General features: G+C 43.2%; 1 protein-coding gene across 2 annotated transcripts in view; it reads left to right on the top strand.

Annotated features, from left to right (window-relative positions):
• Positions 1–19,183, top strand: part of CDH4 (cadherin 4) — a 462,845-nt gene that overhangs the window by 342,533 nt on the left and 101,129 nt on the right. For both annotated transcript variants that reach the window (XM_055814001.1, XM_055814000.1), the window contains one exon: positions 18,925–19,080. In XM_055814001.1, coding sequence (XP_055669976.1) covers positions 18,925–19,080 — 156 coding nt within the window. The remainder of the gene's footprint in view (positions 1–18,924; positions 19,081–19,183) is intronic.

Raw genomic sequence — 19,183 nt, 5'->3', positions numbered from 1 at the left:
TAGGGGGGTTGTAACCCAGCCTTTTTTCCCCTGAAGACCGAGGGACCAAAGTGTGCCAAGTTGCACAATGCAGTTCTGCGTTCAAGAATTTTTTTATTAGAATTCTCAGGAGATAGTGGTACTCTTCTGCATGACTGTCAGTGGAAACGTTAAGACCCTTTTACGAGTAAGGGTTTAATTGCTAGCACAATGGATGTTTATTCTCTTGCAAAACTTCTTGTGGATGTGTTTCTATGTCAGAATTAAAAGAGATACTGTATGTTTGTGTACTAATCCCCTTTTTTGAAAACTATCTTGTATCTGCAAAAAGATACTGCTTAAAGAATGAGCAATCAAATGTTTCCAAAGCAGCTTCTAACTCTTTTCTTCTAAACACAATTCTTTATTAAGCAAATCATTTTTTAACAGCATTTTCCAGGAAAACGAATGGGAATGCCTCTGTGCTCTGGGTATATGGCATCTCACAGACCTCACTGCACAAAGTCTTTTGAAAGAATCCTCTCTGAAAAAATCAAAAGCCTGTGACTTCCTAAGTGATAATTGTATATTCTATGGATCGTTTGAATTCTGTTGCTAAAACAGTATGTTTGTATGTGTGCCTTCACACCACGCCTGTCTCTGCGGCATGCAGGAGCCTCGTGAGAACCTAACATGGAAATAGACTTTTCTTATTCAAATCCATCTACCAGTTTCCAAGGGAAACAAACAGTTTCCTCCCCCCACCCCCCTGCTTATTTTCATACTTTCACACATCATACACACAAAAAACATTTCTGCTAATTTAAGAATTATGACAGCTCACCCCTTCTTTCCTTCACACTACAGCAGCAGTACAGTTTGAGTCACATCACTAGCATTCCCGCTGACCAAGATTATAGCTCAGCAGGAAAACAAGTCATTCCAAATTGTCTCCTGGCGTAAACATTTTGGATCATTTTTATATTACAACTGAAAGGGGAAAAACCTTGGGTTTCAGACTTTTTTGTGCTCTTGCATTGTGAAAAACAATGGGCCTTTTATTTTTACAATGAACATTACTTTTTGCTTCTTTTTACTGCGTTAACAGTAGCAACTTTTAAGGAAAAAAGAAATACTGTGGGTTTGGTATGCTGTCATTACCCAGGCATCTGCGGATTAAAGGCTCCCTAGGTACCTATTGATACAATAGACCATAACAGCTCCTTCGGAGTTGTGTCAGACTGTTATGATCAACACTGTCAGTGATCCACAGATAACAGGACATTAAGAGATGCTTAAACCATATCTCTTGATTCCAGGCATGGTTATGTGGTGAAGGTACACACTCTTTGGCCAGTGCTCCAGTCACACACCCTGAGGTGACCAGCAAGGTGACACTTGGCTGGGAGCAGTGTGAAGAAGCACAATAAACAGCATTTTTCCTGGTTGAGCGTTGCGGTTTAGAACGGCAGCATAACAGGAGAAAGAGCTCCCAGCAACTACTGCTGTGCTTTACGTTTGTACTTCTCCAAGGGTTTTATGTTAGGAAGGGTTGGTCTGGAAAACCTGCGGCCTTTGGACAATGATCCGTCCCGTTTTCTATCAAAAGATCCAACAATCAGGGCTCTGGTAGCTAGAGGTTTGTTGAATGTTTGCATTCTTCTCTTCTTCTGTTGGTAATGGTGGTGCTGGGATCTCCATCCGTCCATAAAAAAAAAAACAAAAGAGTGTGTGTGTTTGCGTATATACATATAGATAGATAGATAGATAGATAGACATGGGGGGGGGGGCATATTCTGGTACTTACTCTGATACAGTTTGAGCAAAACATCCCACTGAATGTTGACAAAAGGAACTAGATAAAATGGAGCATTTAAACCCAATATCTTTCTTCTTTTAATTACTGCTTCAAATTTTCTCAACTATTGTGTGATCAAGAAACCCAGTACAGCCTCCGCTGCCATTCAAGCACAGCACAAGTGACTTCAAGTGGGATTTATCTGTTTACCTGCTAAACATCTTGAATGAATGAAAACCGGGGAAGTATAATGTTGGAGCTGACAACAATATGGTGCTGCTGGTCCCTACAAGCTATTTGAAGTGCTCGCTCTCTTTAGCTTCTTTAATAGGAAAATAGCCTTATTTCTTCCACAGACTCAACACTGAAATTACACGAAATCTGGGAAGAACCCAATATTGTGAAGGTCGGTAAAGTCATGACCCCCACTATTCAGGCCTGATTTTCCCCTTATGAAATCTAAAAGAAGAAATCCCTTTTATTCCTCTTAGCCCTTAAGATTTGTGGGGTTTAATGGATGTCTGGCTGTCACGTAAATATATAGCTTTAAAGACGATGAAACGTTCTAGGCAGTAAGAGAAGCTGCTTTAAACAAATTGCTTGTGTCATGATTCTGTATTTATCCCTCAGAGAGTATGATTAGGTCCTGTGAAGACAAAAGGACAAACGATACATTTGTAGTGTGGAATTAAACAGTAACAGTTTTCCAGGAAAAAATAAGAAAAAGTCTTCTCTTTCTTAAAGAAAATAAACTTGCGTGGAAAGTAAAACTAAGTTAGTATCTATATTTATACATGCACAAAATTGCAGAGTTCTTTTCCTACTTAAGTTAATAAAGGTCTTCCATAGCTACCAGTGGAGCGAATCCATTGGTTTGTAGGTCTCTGGTAGCTGTAGCTGGCCACACTTGCTGTCGGACTCTCCTTGGTTGCCGGTAGCTTTGCTGGATTCCAGCTATTTGAGATGTTTGATGTTTGTCTCTGGCAGAGTAGTTTCGACATGTTTCAGCTGAAACAGTTATCTCATGCAATCAGGGTTAGACCAAAATGCAGTTTCTGATTTTGAGACTTGCTTGGTTTCTGGGTTACAGGCTGTTCCAGAGCCCTTTGAAGTGGATGGAAATCTGTCCATTAACTTCAGTAGACTCTAGTTTGTCCCTAATCGATAGTAATTTGATTAAAATAGCTCTGAATATTCTGGATCCCAGTGGACATTGCAGTTGTTCTTTAGGTTGCAATAGCCCCCAGCTTTTCTGTGCACAGTCAGTTCTGTTTGCCAGGGTAAGAGAAAGCATAAGGAGACATGTGAGGCTCACAATTATCGCTGTTCTTGCTAAATCATGGTGGACAGGTTTGAGTTACATTAAACCCACGCTGTGCGATGTGGATTTGAGTGGCTGAATCCTTCCACAGCCAGCTTTCTGCAAGCAGCAGCGTTATCCTGGTGCAGAATAGGGAGGGGATTCTATTTTCTTTTGGTTTCCCTTTTTTTCCTTCTTCCTCCTCCCAGCCAGCAGGCAGACAGGGTTGGTAACGCTTCCTGAGACTGCTCTTCCTTTTGCTGGTTCAAGAAATACACAGGCCTAGAAAAAAATCATAATGTTTCATTGTGTAAGTTTTCTTAATGCTCTGGAACATTCTTTGTGTTTAGACCATAATTATTTAAAAATTGCAGTGTCTTCCCTTGACTCGACCCACCTTGAAAGAGATGCTCCCCAGGAAGGTGTGGCGTTGGTTTCCTATGGCACAAGGGACCCCAGGGGTGTTTCATCCCTCCTCCCCTCTGAAGCTGAATCACCACCACTGTATTCCAGTCAGCTGTGGCTCGGTCTACCCACCCTCTGGATAGCTGTGTGGTTTTCTGCTGCCTGTTCAAGTGTAGCCAGTGAAACCTTGCCATACCGGCTTCCCAAGCCTTTGAGGGAGCTCGGATCAGGTAGCAAAATATGCTGTCAGTCTGATCTGCTCTTGATTCACCGTCACCCTGATATTCAGAGCTGAAGTGTGGCCGTTTCTTAGATCACCAAGGGCATCTTGTTCTTGCATGCTACCTGAATAAATGCTCACAACCTCCCATCACTGCTTACCCTGTACCCGTGCACCAATTTCTAATTCCTGTGTCTTTTCAACTCAATATACAAGTGAAAGAGAGGAAAAACAGCAATGGAGCTCTGCATTGAAATTGAAGTTCACAGTCTGACACAGATGCACCGTCTTCCAAATCAAAGAGAATTGATGAGCCTTGCACAGGCAGGTGCCCCAGCTCAATCACAACCTAAATAATACTGAAATTAAGATCAGTCTGTCGCTGCAGTTGCTGCCCTATGTAGCCACTACCCGTTTCTGCCTCCCATGCTGAGGCAGGGAGCTGGGTGCATGAAAGCACCGACCTGCAGAGCGATGGGAGCGCTGGCAGAAGCAGCCTGGCGGCAGGAGCACCGCTCCTCTGCAGGGAAGGCAAATTTTGGAGTCCTGGGGACTGGGGATCAAAGAGCCATGGAAATGACAAGTGTGGAGTGTCACAGCACACCCCTGTTGTGTGGCACTGCACCCTGAATCACCTATGCCACCTATTAATTGGAGGAAAATTGCTGTCCCCCAGTAGTGGCCTGGAACCAAAAGGGCTGTCGTCCTCCAAATAAAGAGATGGGCAAGAGCACAAATGCCTGGGAACAGGGCCATGGAGGGAATGAATAAGATGCCCTTCCAAAGCAACTCTTCCTTTGTTAGTCTTATTAAAAAAATACATAAAAATAAGCTGCAACTATTATGCTCAACACAGCATTTTAAAAGTTCACATGGTTTTCAAGCATACCCTGCTAAGCACAAACTATGATTCATTTGGAATTTGCTAATTAATACTGGTATGGCATTGTCCCCTGCTGTTGCCCAACTTCTTGCTTGACAGAACTTTTTCTTTTTAAAGCAAGAAGAAAATACTTTATCTTGGAACAGTAAGGTGCCTCTTCAGATGTGAAGTCTGCCAAGAGAGAACAGGAAGGGGGTGAAGCGGGGGGAGGGGGTTCTCTTTGCTTTCACTGAGTTCCTTTATCATTGGTAGCACAACCCAACTCCTTAGTGAGGTGGTGACCAGAAATAACATTGGAAGAAATGCTGGCTTTTTCTTGCATCCCCATCTTTAAGTACTAAAAGCTGGGGAAGAATAAATCGTCATTTAAACTCTGGATATTGCAGCAGGCGAAATGATTTTGCCTTTTTTTTTTTTTTCTCTATATAAACTAATGGATGTGGAATCTTTCAAAAAGCAAACCAACTCTTCTTAATAAAGCTCTGCATATAGATATTTAGCAGCTAAGCACTAAATCCATGGAATAGGGGGAAAGTGCAGAAGTAGTGGATTAATATATGAAAGGATGCTTTTTCCCCTTCAAAGCCTCCTTAAGTGCTGACTGATGGAATAAACCCTGAAAACTTTCTCTGTGCTAATTGTCATGTTCCTTGGCTTGCATCCCATTTGCTGTCCGTCATCCTCTGCAGTTTAAGAAGTTTCACACAAGAGCTTTCTTCTTCTGTTTACAGGCATACCATGTAGTGTATTCAAAACCAGGGATAGTTCAGAGGGTCAGGAAATCTTCCTCCTGCTTCTTATTAAAAAGAAGAAAAAAAAAAAAAAAAGCCCTGAAGATTTAGAGTTTGAAGAAATGTCAGTCCCCTGCATACATCCAGCTTCTCAAAGGCACAAGAGCCAACTTTGAGCTTTCCTAGAAATAAACACGAAGCGATATCCCACTCTAATCACCACAAAAATACTGGGTCAGCTTGTCAGCTGGTGGAAATCGGTGTAAAGCCCCTGAACTAAAAGAAGCCATGCTGATTTACACTAGCTTGGAGAGCGAGGCATGGCTTATAAAGCAGCTGTGTGATTTTGCTATATGGCAGACTGTTTTCTTTTAATTTCCTCTGATAAAAAAAGATGCTGTATGAAATAATAATAATCTGTTCCTTTTTAGTATCACCTTTTGAGTATGTATGGGATTGATAGAAGAGGATGATCTGTAATTCCATCCCAATTAAAAACTGAAAGTCAGCAGTTCACAGTTCTTTCACTGGTGGATTATTTTCAACCCTCCCTGTTCCCACAGGACCTATTCCCTATGTCATTATCAACTTTTTAAAATTTAAAGTATTATGAAAGCAATTTCCTGCCACCAGCAACTTTCACATCACTTTCTCAGGGCTGTGCAGCCTGAGAACAACTGCTACGACTAAATCTGTCAGCAGTGGAGGATCAGATGGAGTGACCTGAATTACAAAAAAACAGAATCCTCAAAAAAATTGTCTATAAGACCTGGTTTTCCTTTTTTCACTGCTGATGGGTTTAAAGGTTGTTGGGGGGCCACTGCATTTCAGAGCCACTCCTGCTGTCACCAGTCTCCAACAAGGCTTTAAGACGATGCGTGTACTGGAGGGAGTGGATCTGTAAAACCTAGAGGGCATGTTTCTGGCTTACAATTGAACTATAAAATGCAGCACGACAGCGGGTGTAGTGAACAGACCAAAGAGCACGAGAAAACACAGAAATGTTGTAAGAGCTCAGATTTCATTTGTGCTTCAAAAGAAGAAACTAGACCAGAGTTTCCCAGCTTTGTTCCTGGAGGACTGCCTGCAGGAGCGAGGACCAGGCTGGGTGATGCTCAGTGAAGTCATCTGCAATGCAACACCTTTGCTTTCGGTTTGTGTTAAGTTAAAGTATCTTCCAAAGCTCATGTGGAGGCTACAGATGACCTTTGGCTGCATTATGGGAAGCCGGAGCCAGATTTTCTGCATGCTCATAGTAAGACGTGCAGCAAGCCCTAGAAATAATTTGACTTACGTTTCAGGTGCTTTGGTAGGAACACAATTGCACTGATGATCTGGTCCTGGTTTGCCAATGCTGAATACCTTGAAATGTGTCATTGATGCTGTCACGTGCACAGAGGAAATGACATTTCCTTCCAATCTGTTTTACTTACTGTAGTAGTGTGTGTTAGTTGCAGCTGTACTTGACTGAGAGTAAAAGTGGCAGCAGAAGTGCCATTTGGGGTGGGTAGTACCCCTTTAAACAAAGCCCAGCATGTGGATTTCTGCATTTCCTACCTTATTTGCCTGTTCCAAGAGATTGCTGCTGGTCCTTATTTTCATTATTGCTAGAGATATCTCTATTACACAGCTTGGAAAACAAGCAGAAGGTCGGACACGTTCTCTATGCTTGCAGCCTTTCTCTATTTTACTCCTCCGGCTGCGATTGATAGACCCAGCGGTGCAGAACAAACATTGTTCCCGTAATTAACTGCTGCCTGTTAGATCTGCAGGTAACATGCAGCTCTGGGCTTGTAGGGGGGCTTTGGTGGCAAACCAGAAGTGCACGTAACAGAGAAACAGGTAGGGGACATACGGATACGTGCCATTGCCTCGTGTGGGTCACCTAGTTGAAAGTACTGCTACGTGTTTTGGGCATCTCCAGTTAAGAAATTGAGTTAGTCCCTGCCAGTTGCATTTACAGTATTTTGCTAATCTATTCTTTTAGACACTACAAATAGTGTATTTCATTGTGCTGCTTTATTGATCGAAGGAAAGATTCGATTTGACAGCAGTTTCAGAAAAGCCTTCAAGTAGTCCAAGATGTGGTAGAATTATTAACTACCCAAAGCTGACATATGGTAATTTAGTGTTTAATGTTTGCCCTGACACACTGAGGAGTCATCATGCCAAGTTACCAGCTGATGCCCAGAAGTTTATGAGTACATAAATAATAGTTGAAATAGTTTTCTGGAACCATGTTTAGATGTAAACATCCAGCCTCTTACTCATGTGTTACAGTTAAACTTTCTTTGGCAGGGTGGTGGGGGCTGGAACCCTGCTGCACTACCCACTACAGTTGGAATAAATTAATAGGATTTTGCAGCTTTTTGCAGCTGTATTTGTATAACTTCATCTTGAAATAATTTTAATTTCTGTGCCTAGGCTTATAATTTTTTCAAGCGCGTTACACAGTTGGCTGTACATAATTATGTCTTACAGCCATAAGCACTGACAATCTGCTTACCTAAACTGTTCTGCTCTAAACTTGTCATTTAACTGATGGTGAAGGAATTGCATGTAATTCGCCAGATCGGAAATTAAATTATCAATTAATAATACTGCAAAAAAATTAAACAAGAAATTCAGTATGTCTGTCAGAGTATCTGCAATTAAAAAGGCAGTCGAGCATTAGCATCCTAGATCAGACAGGGCTCCCACCGTCCTTGTTAGCCAAGCCCATCAAGCTGCAGGTTTGCACAGGAGAGCTGAGCAAGTGGGTTGCACCTCGCGCCTATTTGTGGAGGTGCCAGGAAAGGCAAACGGTATCAGCAAATTCACGTGTCCCCCCTGCAAACTGTTAGTAATCTGAAATCTTCTCATCGTGAACCTCTTGAGATCCTAGAAAGTAACTGGTCTGTGGCACGTTAGTTGAGCTCTGGGCTGCCCTGCAGTGCATGTCACCTGCGGTGCCCCAGTGTCACGCGTGCCAGTGCACACCAGCACAGCCCCTCTGGCTGCTGGCGGGGTGTGTGGGTGTACCCGTGTGAGTACCCTGTTCAGGTGGGTGGCTGCTCAGCTGCTTGTTCAGGCAGCTGTGCTTTGTGTCTTCTGCGAACAGAACTACCTGTGTGAATGGGTCGTTGTTCCTGGGGGGGGTTGGAGGGTGGGAGGCTGGTGGTTGTGTCTGTGCTTATGACTATTGAGGAGTCTTACTGGCTTTGAGGGGTTAAATTCCAGACCAGAATGAGCCACAAATGGAAGTGAGATGTAAAAAGGTTCTAAAACATCCCAGATCATTTAATCACAGATTTAAGAATAAGGCACCTTGCCCTCAAGCAGGCCTGTCTGCCTCTTCTGTTAAAGCATGAGGACAGCAAACACATCAGTAAGTCATATGAGTAAGTCTAACGTGAATTCAAGTCAAATTAAGCAGGGGTCTCAGATCTAATCCATGCAGAAGTACAGTTAATGAAAGACAAAAGCTTGCCAAAATTTCAGCCCTGTGAAGTCATTCCAAATGAGCAGAGTTCAGCCAGGTTTGAAATTTCCTAGAAGGCAATCTCCCGTCCCTGAGGCACAAAGCAGATTTGCAGAAATGGTGGGTCTTGAGTCTGAGGACACCCGCGCCAGAGGGAAAGCTACCTTTGGAAAGTGGGGCCCAAGTGCAGCTGCGGGGGGGACCCTTAGCAAAGCCACTGAGCTGCACGAAGGTGAGACAGGACGGCTGGGGCAGGGGGGGAGCGGGCTGGGAATGGGGAGCAGGAGGCTCGGCACTTGCAGGTGGTGGGGAGTGCAGCTGGTGTGCACGTGGCAGCGTGTGCTGTTGCTGGTCTTCAGCGCTGGTGCACGGGTAGCTGGTGCACAGCGTGTGTAGCTGTGCATGAGGACTCCAGGTGTGTACGTGTGGGCATGGTGCTGGATCGTGCCGTGTGGGCTGGGGTGCTTGTGCCCAACTTGTGCCTGTTTGCTGTTACCCTGCTGAATGTTCCTGACTGCAGAGCTCTCATGGTGTCTTGCTCAGTGGTTGCTTGAAGGAAGAATGCAGCTGTCAGGTGTCCTGCTTAGCTGCTGTTACCTGTTGCAGAAGGAAGCATCTGTATCCCTCCATGGGCAGAATTTGGCCATCAGGGAAAGGTTAGAGAGGAACCAGTGTTTTGTCTGCGTAACATTCGAGGATGAATCCTACGACCAAAGTCATCTCACACTGGCCTTGTTCAGTGGACAATAAATCATAGAATATCTCAAGTTGGAAGGGACCCACAAGGATGATCAAGTCTAGACCTGCACTGATGTCCGTTAGCATTGCTCCTGTGGTGCACAAGGAGAATTTCATTTTCTGCCTCCTCACAGTTGGCATTTCCCTTTACTGACCATTGAAATAACTTCTGGATACACTGTGCCATGTAATTTACCCTACAGAATAAACGATTGGGTTTGCTTTTTCTATAATTAAACTTATTAGAGACACTTGGAGAACTGCAGAACTTTAAATCCTGCTCTGCAAGCATCCCAAAGTAGTGTCTCAAACATGAGCCTCTGCAGATTTTGTTCTCCAGAGTGCACACACTAGAGGGTATTATTGTTGTTTGCTATTGTTCACTATTTGCAGACAGGTCCAAAAGCTGAATTTTATGCCAAGACTAGCATTCACAGTGATGCCACAGCACCCCTTCTCCATGACCAGTAATGCCTGTAGGTGTCATGCAAAATGTGAATGCAGTGTGTGGCTGTATATGACTGGGAAAGCCAGAGCTCATTACAAAAGCAGAGGTCACACTAAGACCAATTATATTCCTTGAGTCTGGGACAAAAGTGTGCTTATTCCTCACCAAATACTTTTTCCCTGTGTCCGAGCTCACTGTTCTACCAAGAGGAATGCTGCTTGTGTTAAATTGCTGCGTGTCATTGTACAAAGATAGTTCTTCACTCGTTCTTCTGCTGTGCAGGTTAATTTTTAAACACTGCGGACCAGATTTTCAGCTGAAATAAATTAGTATGCCTGTGTTTGAAGCCAGTGAGCCTACACGGATTTATACTCGCTGAGGGCTTCAATCATTAGTTACAGTGATCAGGTTACTCCAGGTCAGTATTTGCTGCCCTTGTTCATTTTCTGCACTGAGCACTTGCGTTTCCTGCTCAGTTTTACCCAGAGAGGTGCTGGATTTTCTCTGCCAGGCTGGCTTTGTGGCAGATGCAACATGAGGCTTCAGGACAGACACACTTCAAAAAGAAACGAGGACAAAGTGATGTGTTTTTGTTGCCTAGATCTTCATTTGGGTATAGCCATAGCAGCCAGCGCTAGGGTCAGCTGCAGGAAGGTGCTGCAGGATGGTACCCTGCGTAAGGGTAACAGTGTGTAGCCCTTCATAAATAGAGTCTAAAGGATGATCTTCTCTTGCCTGTCACAGCTCCTCCAGCAGAGGAATAAGAAACAGTGTGTTTTGAACTCTCAGGGGTATTTTCTTTGACCTTTTGTCATGGAGCATCCTCTACAGCAGAGGAGGGCTTGTGCATCTGCTTCAAATCCCGGTTAGTTAATATCAGCTGCTTGCATCTTGCACAGTATGAACCAGCCTCTGTTCTTCAGGGCCAAAACACACCTGGTAGCAGCACATGCAACTCCACTGGGATGCCTTCAGTCACTACACTGAAGAATCTGCTCTCTTGTATGTGAGATAAGAGAAAGAGTAGTAAGAACGAGTTCTGTTGCTTCTGCTATCAACCGTCTGGCAGTGATAAGACGTGGGTCACGTGCTGGTATTCTGCTGATCCATAGCAATCTTCTCTTCCCATCAGAGCCACTCTCCTCCCTCTCACTCATCATGCTACAGCCTAACGCATTTCCACAGTGGAGTACTTAAAAACTGAACCGGCTGCAAAAGACCTGAAGAAAGGCACATGTTGCTTTAGAAATTACTCTGCCATATCAATTACCATTAGATGTGGAAGATCCATTAGCATTGGCCAGTTAGTTGATACAGACACATTAGCTTCTTGACCTTCATAATAGCGAGTAATGAAAATTGCTTAATTATTTAATCATGAAGACCACGCAACAAATTGCAATTTACCGAGTTTTCATTGGTAAAGACAGAGACCTGGCTGGGCTGCCAGCATCTTCGCTGCTGTTGGTCCCAAGTCACAGCTCAGCAACCAGCCCCGTCAGAGAGTTACGCAGAGCAGACTGGCCCCACAAATCCTGCAGACCTCAGTCATCTTGGTTCCAGGCAACTCATGCTAAAACATAACATTTTTGCTGTTTCAGCAGGTAGGAAAGCAAAGTTAAAACGCCGCAGAACCTGCGCCTGGTTGCACTGCTGCACACCAGGTATTCTGTGCTTGTAGCATCTCATCTGTTCATGTATGAAATTCAGTTTCCTAGGCAATTGTTAGTTTGCTTTTATGCCAAGCAGAATAATGGTAGTTTTGAATTGGACCATGAGTCTGACAGGTTCATTTTCATCCCATACTTATGCATGGGGTCAGACATGGTTATTGGCCAGAATTGCAGGCAGAAATTCTTCTCTCCCACTGCATTACGGTCCCCTTATTGAGCCTGATTTATATTCTCCTGTTCTCCGTCTGCTTGATGTTACATTTGCATCCAGGTAAAGAAGAAAAACCCTGGTAAACAGTTCCAAAAAAAACTGTAAGGGAGAGAGGGAGAGAAGACTATCAAAGCTACCGATGGGCGTAGGGAAAGCTCTCGAGAATTGTATCCACTTGGACATAGTTGGCCAATGTATCCACATGGAAGTAGTTGGCCTGAAGGGCCTCTCTGTGCTGGAGAGCAGCCCTTGGACAGAGGGAGACATGTGAAAGCCAAAGGACCTGTGAAACGCTGGAAGCTTTCAGCAGTGGAACATTTGGTGAAGCGCCTTGGCCAAACGCTCGCAGGGTCCGTGCAGAGAAAGCAAACTCCTCCTGGGAAGAGGCAGGCGAGCTGTATGAGGAATGGGTTCCTCTGCAGGCGGCCGAGCGCGAGCTGGGCATGCATGAGGGGCTGTTCTCATTTGGCTTCAAACATTTTGTAGTTTCCTTTCCTTCTCTAATGCAGGCTGCCTCATCAGTGACATCAATAACTTCAATGACAGCTTTAATCTCTGTGACGTACTGGTTTAACTCTGTTTTATCGTCAAAATAAATACATTATAAATCACTTTGCACAGGTTTCCACTGAAGCAGAGGAAGGTTTAATCTGGCAGGAGAGACATCCAACCGTTAGGATAAAGGGAGTGGTTTTACTATTTGGTTTTGGATTTGGATTTTAAAGAAGAACAAGAAACTTAACCTCTTGCATAGTGGTGGTGATAGGAGCGAAATGCTGTTTGTAGTGTCAGAAAGAATGGCATTCATTGCAGTGAATCTCAAACATGTAAAAATTAGGCATCTAGTCTAAGTATAGTCCTGGGTTCTCTCTGTACAATATGTGGGAAAAGAAGACCACTTCTTCCAGGCAATTTGATGCATACTTCAGTGTTCAAGACAGGAGGATGGATTTCAGTCTGGGAAGACTTGCTGGTATTCTGTCTATCTGACTTATCTTAGACCAGATAACAAAGTTTTTAGAAAGTTATGTATGAGATGAAACCAACCCCAACTGAGGGAAGAAAGAAATCCACAATTACAATTGTAAAGTTTCCATCCTTTCTTTCTTGGCCAGTAGAGATCTTTTCCTAAACATTGTGTGCAAATACCACTGCCATGGGAGACTTGGCTCCGGTGACGCTCATTTTGTTCCAGTAGCAACTAAAGACTTGCAGGCTGCTGTTAAGCCCAGTGTTGTAGTTGATGGAAATACTCCTTTTGTTCAGACATGATAGCTGCCCTTGCCATGTCAAAGCAGCCTGTCTGCAAGGCGCAGAAGAGATGTTTTTCTCTGAAGACATCTGAAGCATTTTAGAGGCTCTTCTGTTGTCCTTTCTTTCTGCAAAGTAGCTTGGGATCATTGGCAAAAAGGGATCATTGTGATAAAAAAGGACAGAAGTTAATAAATATCACCTTAACCTAGTTGGGTCTCCAAATCTGTGTTAATTTTTCACTGTCCATTTGACTTTTGCATCTATTTATTGAAACCATATGTGATTCTTTAAGCAGCACGCAGTAATTTGTTTGGAAATACAGAGCTAGAGATGTGTCTCTACTGGCTTCTAAAAGAACTGTGAAATAAGAGTTAAGAACTTTTATACAAATGAGTCTTAAACATATTGCAGATTCAGTTAAAAATAAATAAGTAAGTCCTTAGCAAGGATTTCAATAAGCAGTAAGAGTAGCTGAATTAAAATATTTCCACTAAAATTAATGAGCCAATCCTGGAATGCTTAGACTGACTCTTAAGTGCACTCTTTTAAAGAATTTGAATATGTTTGCCTGTCTGAATTTCTATGGAGCATTTTGAATGCATGACAGATTATAGTCTTCAATTATTTTAATTTGGTTTTCTTAATGGGCAAAATAGCTAAGAGCTTAATAATAAAAGACACTTACTGCTTATCGTTTACATTACTTTATGTGTTCATTAATAATTATAATGGGTTATATAAAACAAAAAGATCAAGTCTAAGTCTCCCCAGGTCATGTTAGTGCAAATGTTTCATAGCATTCCATGGGAGATTTGGGAAATGAAGTAATTTTTGAAGGGCATTCTTAACTCCATATGTTATAGGCCAAGTTGGAGAACTTCAAAGGAAATTGATTTTCTAGTTTGCTCCTTGGATAGAAAATGCAACAGAGTGTAAATGGCCTGCTTTGCTTTCTCTAGGTACACTCGCAGGTACTTACATGTACCATCCCACTGTGGTGGGCAGAACGCATACCGTGTATGGCTCAGTGAATCCTCTTAAGTGTAGTTTGTTTGGTACATGCTGTTGTTACAGATCCGTCTTCTCTTCTGTAGGCTCAGGTGTCCTTTTTTGTTCAGCCTTTCCTTACACACCTGGGTTCCTAGGCTTCCAGGCATTTACTTTATCCACACCTAAACAATCTCTATTAGGGCCACTTTTTTCTGGCAATGTCATGCTCCAAAAACTATGTAATTTTTGGACTCAACGGTGTTCTCCAATCTGCTAACGGTACAGCTTTCCATAGCCCGTATTGCCTCTGCTCCTGAGGAGAGTTACAGCGATCTGCGGTGGTTCTTGTCATCTGCTAGGATGAGAGGGCTTGTAAATTCAAAACCCCACAGCAAGAAATGGAAGCGCTAAGAGCACGAGGAGGATATGGATCAACAGGAGCAAAACAGAGTGATAAAATCTGGTACCTCAGAGGAGCTCATCAACTGAAATATTGCTTACCAGTAAAACTTGCAGAAACAGTTTAGCTACCCAGTAAATCCTGATGGAGATGCACGAACCCTGAGATTTTATCTGTAAAAGCAGGATGCTGTCCTGTGTCGCAAGCACAGGCTGCTTTTCAAGCCCATCTAAATGTGACATTGCTGTAAAGTAGAAAGGCAGCTCTGAAGGGCTTAGCCTTGCATTATCTCAAGAGTTGCAATGTTCATTTTCACACATATGAGTTATTATATCAGAACCTGCACTAGAAAATAGCCCTCTGTGAAATCACACCGATTTTTCCTATTCCTGGGATTACTCCATAGAAACAAGAGCTGAGTCAGATTCCTGGCATTCTGGTTCTGAGTTGCAAACATTGACTGCAGCCCTTGTGCTCCGTTTTGGATGGTGCATCAATGCTTCAAGCTAAATACCCTCTGCATCCCCCAGCTTCGCTGCTGGGCTTCAAGGCCACTGTGTCCTTGCTTGCCACAGCCAAGCAGAGGTCTGGCAGTGCACATTTGGTGCCCGGCTCTGCTGCAGGTTCCCTCTGTGGCTTTGGTGGCTGGTCCCACAGTTCCCAGATGGCCCATTTGTATCTGTCAGTGTAGGCGAGGATACTCAGCATCCCAGGGTTCCTGCATGGAAAATCTCACCTGTGTTCATGAGATAGGATAGGATCGGGGTTCACATCTTCCACTGTAAATTGCCTTTCGATCTGGGACATTTTCCCTCACCAGTGTAACAGTCCGCGCTAAGCTCTATCCCAGAGGGCTTTTTTAGAACATAAAAGCTGCTTTACAAGCAAATTCCTCTTAGGACAGTCATCAGCCATCATCATTCATCCTGCTCATGTCATCATACACAGTGTTGTACTGTGCCTGGCGCTGGAGAGGCTCAAAGCTCCAAGGGTTCTCCGAGTAAAAAATGTACAGCTGTAGCTGAGGAAAACTATCCTTCTGCCATCTGTTCTGTAACCCAGAACCCTGCACACCTCTTGACTGCATTATAAAAGGAAAGATCAATGAAAAAATAGTTCAGCTGTATGTTCTCCAGTCAGAAGATTATCATATGGCTATGTTACCATCTTCTCACTTCCCAGGCATAAATGAAGGAAAAAGCAACTCTTCAGCCAGTAAATTTGCCCAACCAGTAATTTTTTTTCTCCTGATCTAGTGAGCTCCTTGGGAATAGAGGAGGGTTTTTATTCTTATTATTATTATGGTAAACTGCTCCAGGAATGGTTTCAACAAAAGAAGTAAACCTTACATTGTATTCAGATAATGTTCTTAACTTCTCAACAAGATTTACTAAATTGCACCCTGGGAATTATGCAAATGAAACCTTTGGTCAAAATGTTACAGGATTACTGAAATTTTATTATTTTTTTTTTAAATCTCATTAATAGTGCTAAAATTACATGTTCCAATATAAAAACCATGTGCCTTTGTGCGATGAATATCTCCCTGGTAGTAATATATAGTATGCTTCATTGTTAATAGTCTTTGCAACTTTCTGTGACAAGTGCTACTTCTTATGTGATTTTTTTTTTTCCTGAACACTTCACATCCTTGTATTCTTACTGGAAATGGAATTAAGTACAGGTAACTGGCAAGCTATTGTAGGATGATGGCAATTAACAACAAATAATGAGTCATTGCTGAATATTTGCAACGTGTTTCCCCCTATCTTTGTTTTGCTCAATGCAGTATAATTAGCTTATGGATTTTTCTTAGTATAATTGGGTAAGTCGTGTGGATCTTATGATATATTTCATCTCCTAGATCTGCAATGATTTACATACAGACAGCTTAGACCCTATTAATGCTAATGAAAGTGCTGCAAGGACATCCTATAGCGTACACTTTATTAAACTGTACATAGCTTTCTTAGAGAGCTTCTGTTTATCTGCATTTCCTGAAAATAAAATATAGTGCCTTTAGCACTGAATATTTAAATCCAGGCTCTTTTTCCCTGTTTCTGTCTCTCTCTATGCATTTCTAATGCTTCTATCACAATGGCATCTGGGTACTATATGCAACAGGAAATAGAGCAGAAAAATGCCCACAAAGAACTAACAGACTCTCCCCTTCCATGATTCAGGGTAAAATTGCTTCCATTTTAGTTCCTTGGAACAAGACAAATTTGCTGTTTGGTGCTTGTGCTAAAGTTACAGCCATAGTTGAGCCATGCTGGGGCTGGGGAGACCCTCCCAGCTCCCATGTTTCAGTGAGCAGAAAGGCAAGAAAAGTGCAGATACCTTGGGTTTGGTGGGTTGTTTGTTTTTTTTTTCTTGGGCCTTTTTTAAGGAAAAACTTTGTAAAGGATGCAGGGCTGGTTTCATCCTGATGCGTTACAGATCCTTTGGATTTGTGCAGACCCACACTGATGGAGACAGACACACAACTGTGTCCCCCTGTTACTCTCTTTAATTTCTAAGATGGGAACCCCACACTGGCTCAAAGCTGAAGGTCCAGTGGTGGCTTCCCACATTCTCACTAACCTTAAGCCTAGCTACAAATGTGTATGCAGTGGGTTAGAGCTTGAGCTCCCTGACTTGAGCTATACATTTGCACAGACATTCACATAAATTCAATTTTCAGCCCTTTCTGCCTGGCAGGGTGAAAGCTGACTTTCTGAAAATGAGGACTGCAAACTTCAGTTATTGAACTGGTGAGTCAGTTGCCGTCATTAAAACCACAGTTGTGCAAGCAAAGCTTGATTTCAGTATGCTCTCTTTCACCCACAGATTTGCTAACAAAAATTGGATTCATGCCTGTCTGCTCGGGTCCCTATTACAAATACCCACTGTGCCACAAAAACCTCTACAAACTGTTGTGTGCAGCGTGAGGGCACTTTCACAATGTCCCCTCTTTTAAGTGATTATACTAGTGTAAGTCCAATCAATTTTCCTTGGTACTAATAGCCTAACAAGCAGTCAATCCTGTAGAGAAAAGACAGATGAAACTGTCTGTATTCCCTGACCTTCAGCTCCAGAAGTGTAGGTGCAGCACGAATCAATCCTGGCAGTGTCTAGTAATAACTGACATTATTAGCCGTTAGCAGAGGCAGGCTGTTTGGGGGAGGCAGTACAAAGAAAACAGTGGACAAACTTGGTAATGATTGGGACAAAGGCATCAAAGGAGATTCTCAGAGCCAGGGGATCTGATGTTATTCTGCACCACCACGTTCAGCATCTTGTCAGCCTCCCGCGTCAGGAGAAGAAATAGCAGTAGGTCACATACAGGAGGAGTGCGAGAGCAGCCCACAGCCCTGTCCCAGTTCCTTTGCCTGACAAGCAAAGCCTCCCCTTCCCTTGGCAAATGACCTTCGCTCCCCAAATTGGGACTGTCTGGGAGGGCACGGGGGGCTCCTGCAACCCACTGAGCCAACTCAGGCTCCTCCAAGCAGGCAGCTGCCGTAGCAGAGACGCTAACGTGCACTCAGCTACGAGATTTCTATTATCTTCCCACTACTTTGTTGTATTCATAGACCTGTTAGGGAAAAATTTATGCACGTCACTTTTATACTGCCAAGACAGTTTGTGATGGTGCGGGGGGTGGTAATTTATTTGTACCTTGCACATTCTTTCAGGAATAGTCATGCTGTTTCAAGAACTTCTTCCAGCATTTGATCAGAAAATTAAATTTGAGTTTAAAGAGATAGTCAGGGTTGCTAGGACAACATATTAACCTCCCTTTTTTATTGTCTTGGCTCTGTATCCAAGGTCCATGTAACTCGTGCTGTGTTTGGTTCATGGTGATGTTCCCGAGGTATGGGAGGGAGGGGGTTTCAGGAGCAATGTAACAAACAGCTTTTCCTCAACAAACAGTCTCATGAAATGGCAATATCCCACTGGGCATTCCCAGCCTTGCCTTGTCAAGGCACCTGGGTTGGAGAAAGAGGGAGCACGCAGCCCTGTTGTTCGAATTCCATGGGAGTATTTGTGCACACAGTCACAGGGACTGAGAACACGACGTGGGAGCTTGCAGACAGCGTTTTCAGAAGTGATTAATGGCTGGGAGACTCTGGCTATGGCTGAACAATTTGGATGCTTTCAGGAGCCTAGGGTTTCGATAACATGAAAACAGCATTTTTTTATGCATATAGGCTCTTCCACATCTAAGGCAAAAAGTCAGAATTTCAATAATTCCTAGAGAATCATCATGAATAAAAGAGGAGAAAAATAGCTGAAAATATGTGGAATACACTTTTCCTGGCTTTTCACCAAATCTTTGGCATACAGCTCCCTTGTCAAAATTGACAGCGGTATTACATTTATGCAGCTTTCAGGCTCAGATCTTTAAAGTTGTTTAAACATCCATATGGCTTTTGTTCAAAACTTATCGATTGCTGTCTTTGTTATTTCACTCAGATTCGTTCCGATAAGGACAAAGAGATCCATATCAGATACAGTATCACTGGAGTGGGAGCCGACCAGCCGCCGATGGAAGTCTTCAGCATTGACCCCGTGTCTGGCAGGATGTATGTGACACGCCCTATGGACAGAGAAGAAAGAGCATCCTACCATGTAAGCATAACACACCTGGAGTTTTATCTAGGTTCACAAGCTCAAAGCAAAACTGTACCAGAATTGCTGGGGTTAGGAAGGAACGTGCAGCTTTGGGAAGCCC

The sequence above is a fragment of the Falco peregrinus genome, chromosome 9, assembly GCF_023634155.1.
Source record: "Falco peregrinus isolate bFalPer1 chromosome 9, bFalPer1.pri, whole genome shotgun sequence".
In the NCBI taxonomy this organism is placed as follows: Eukaryota; Metazoa; Chordata; class Aves; order Falconiformes; family Falconidae; genus Falco; species Falco peregrinus.
This window is presented reverse-complemented; position numbering and strand designations above follow the sequence as displayed.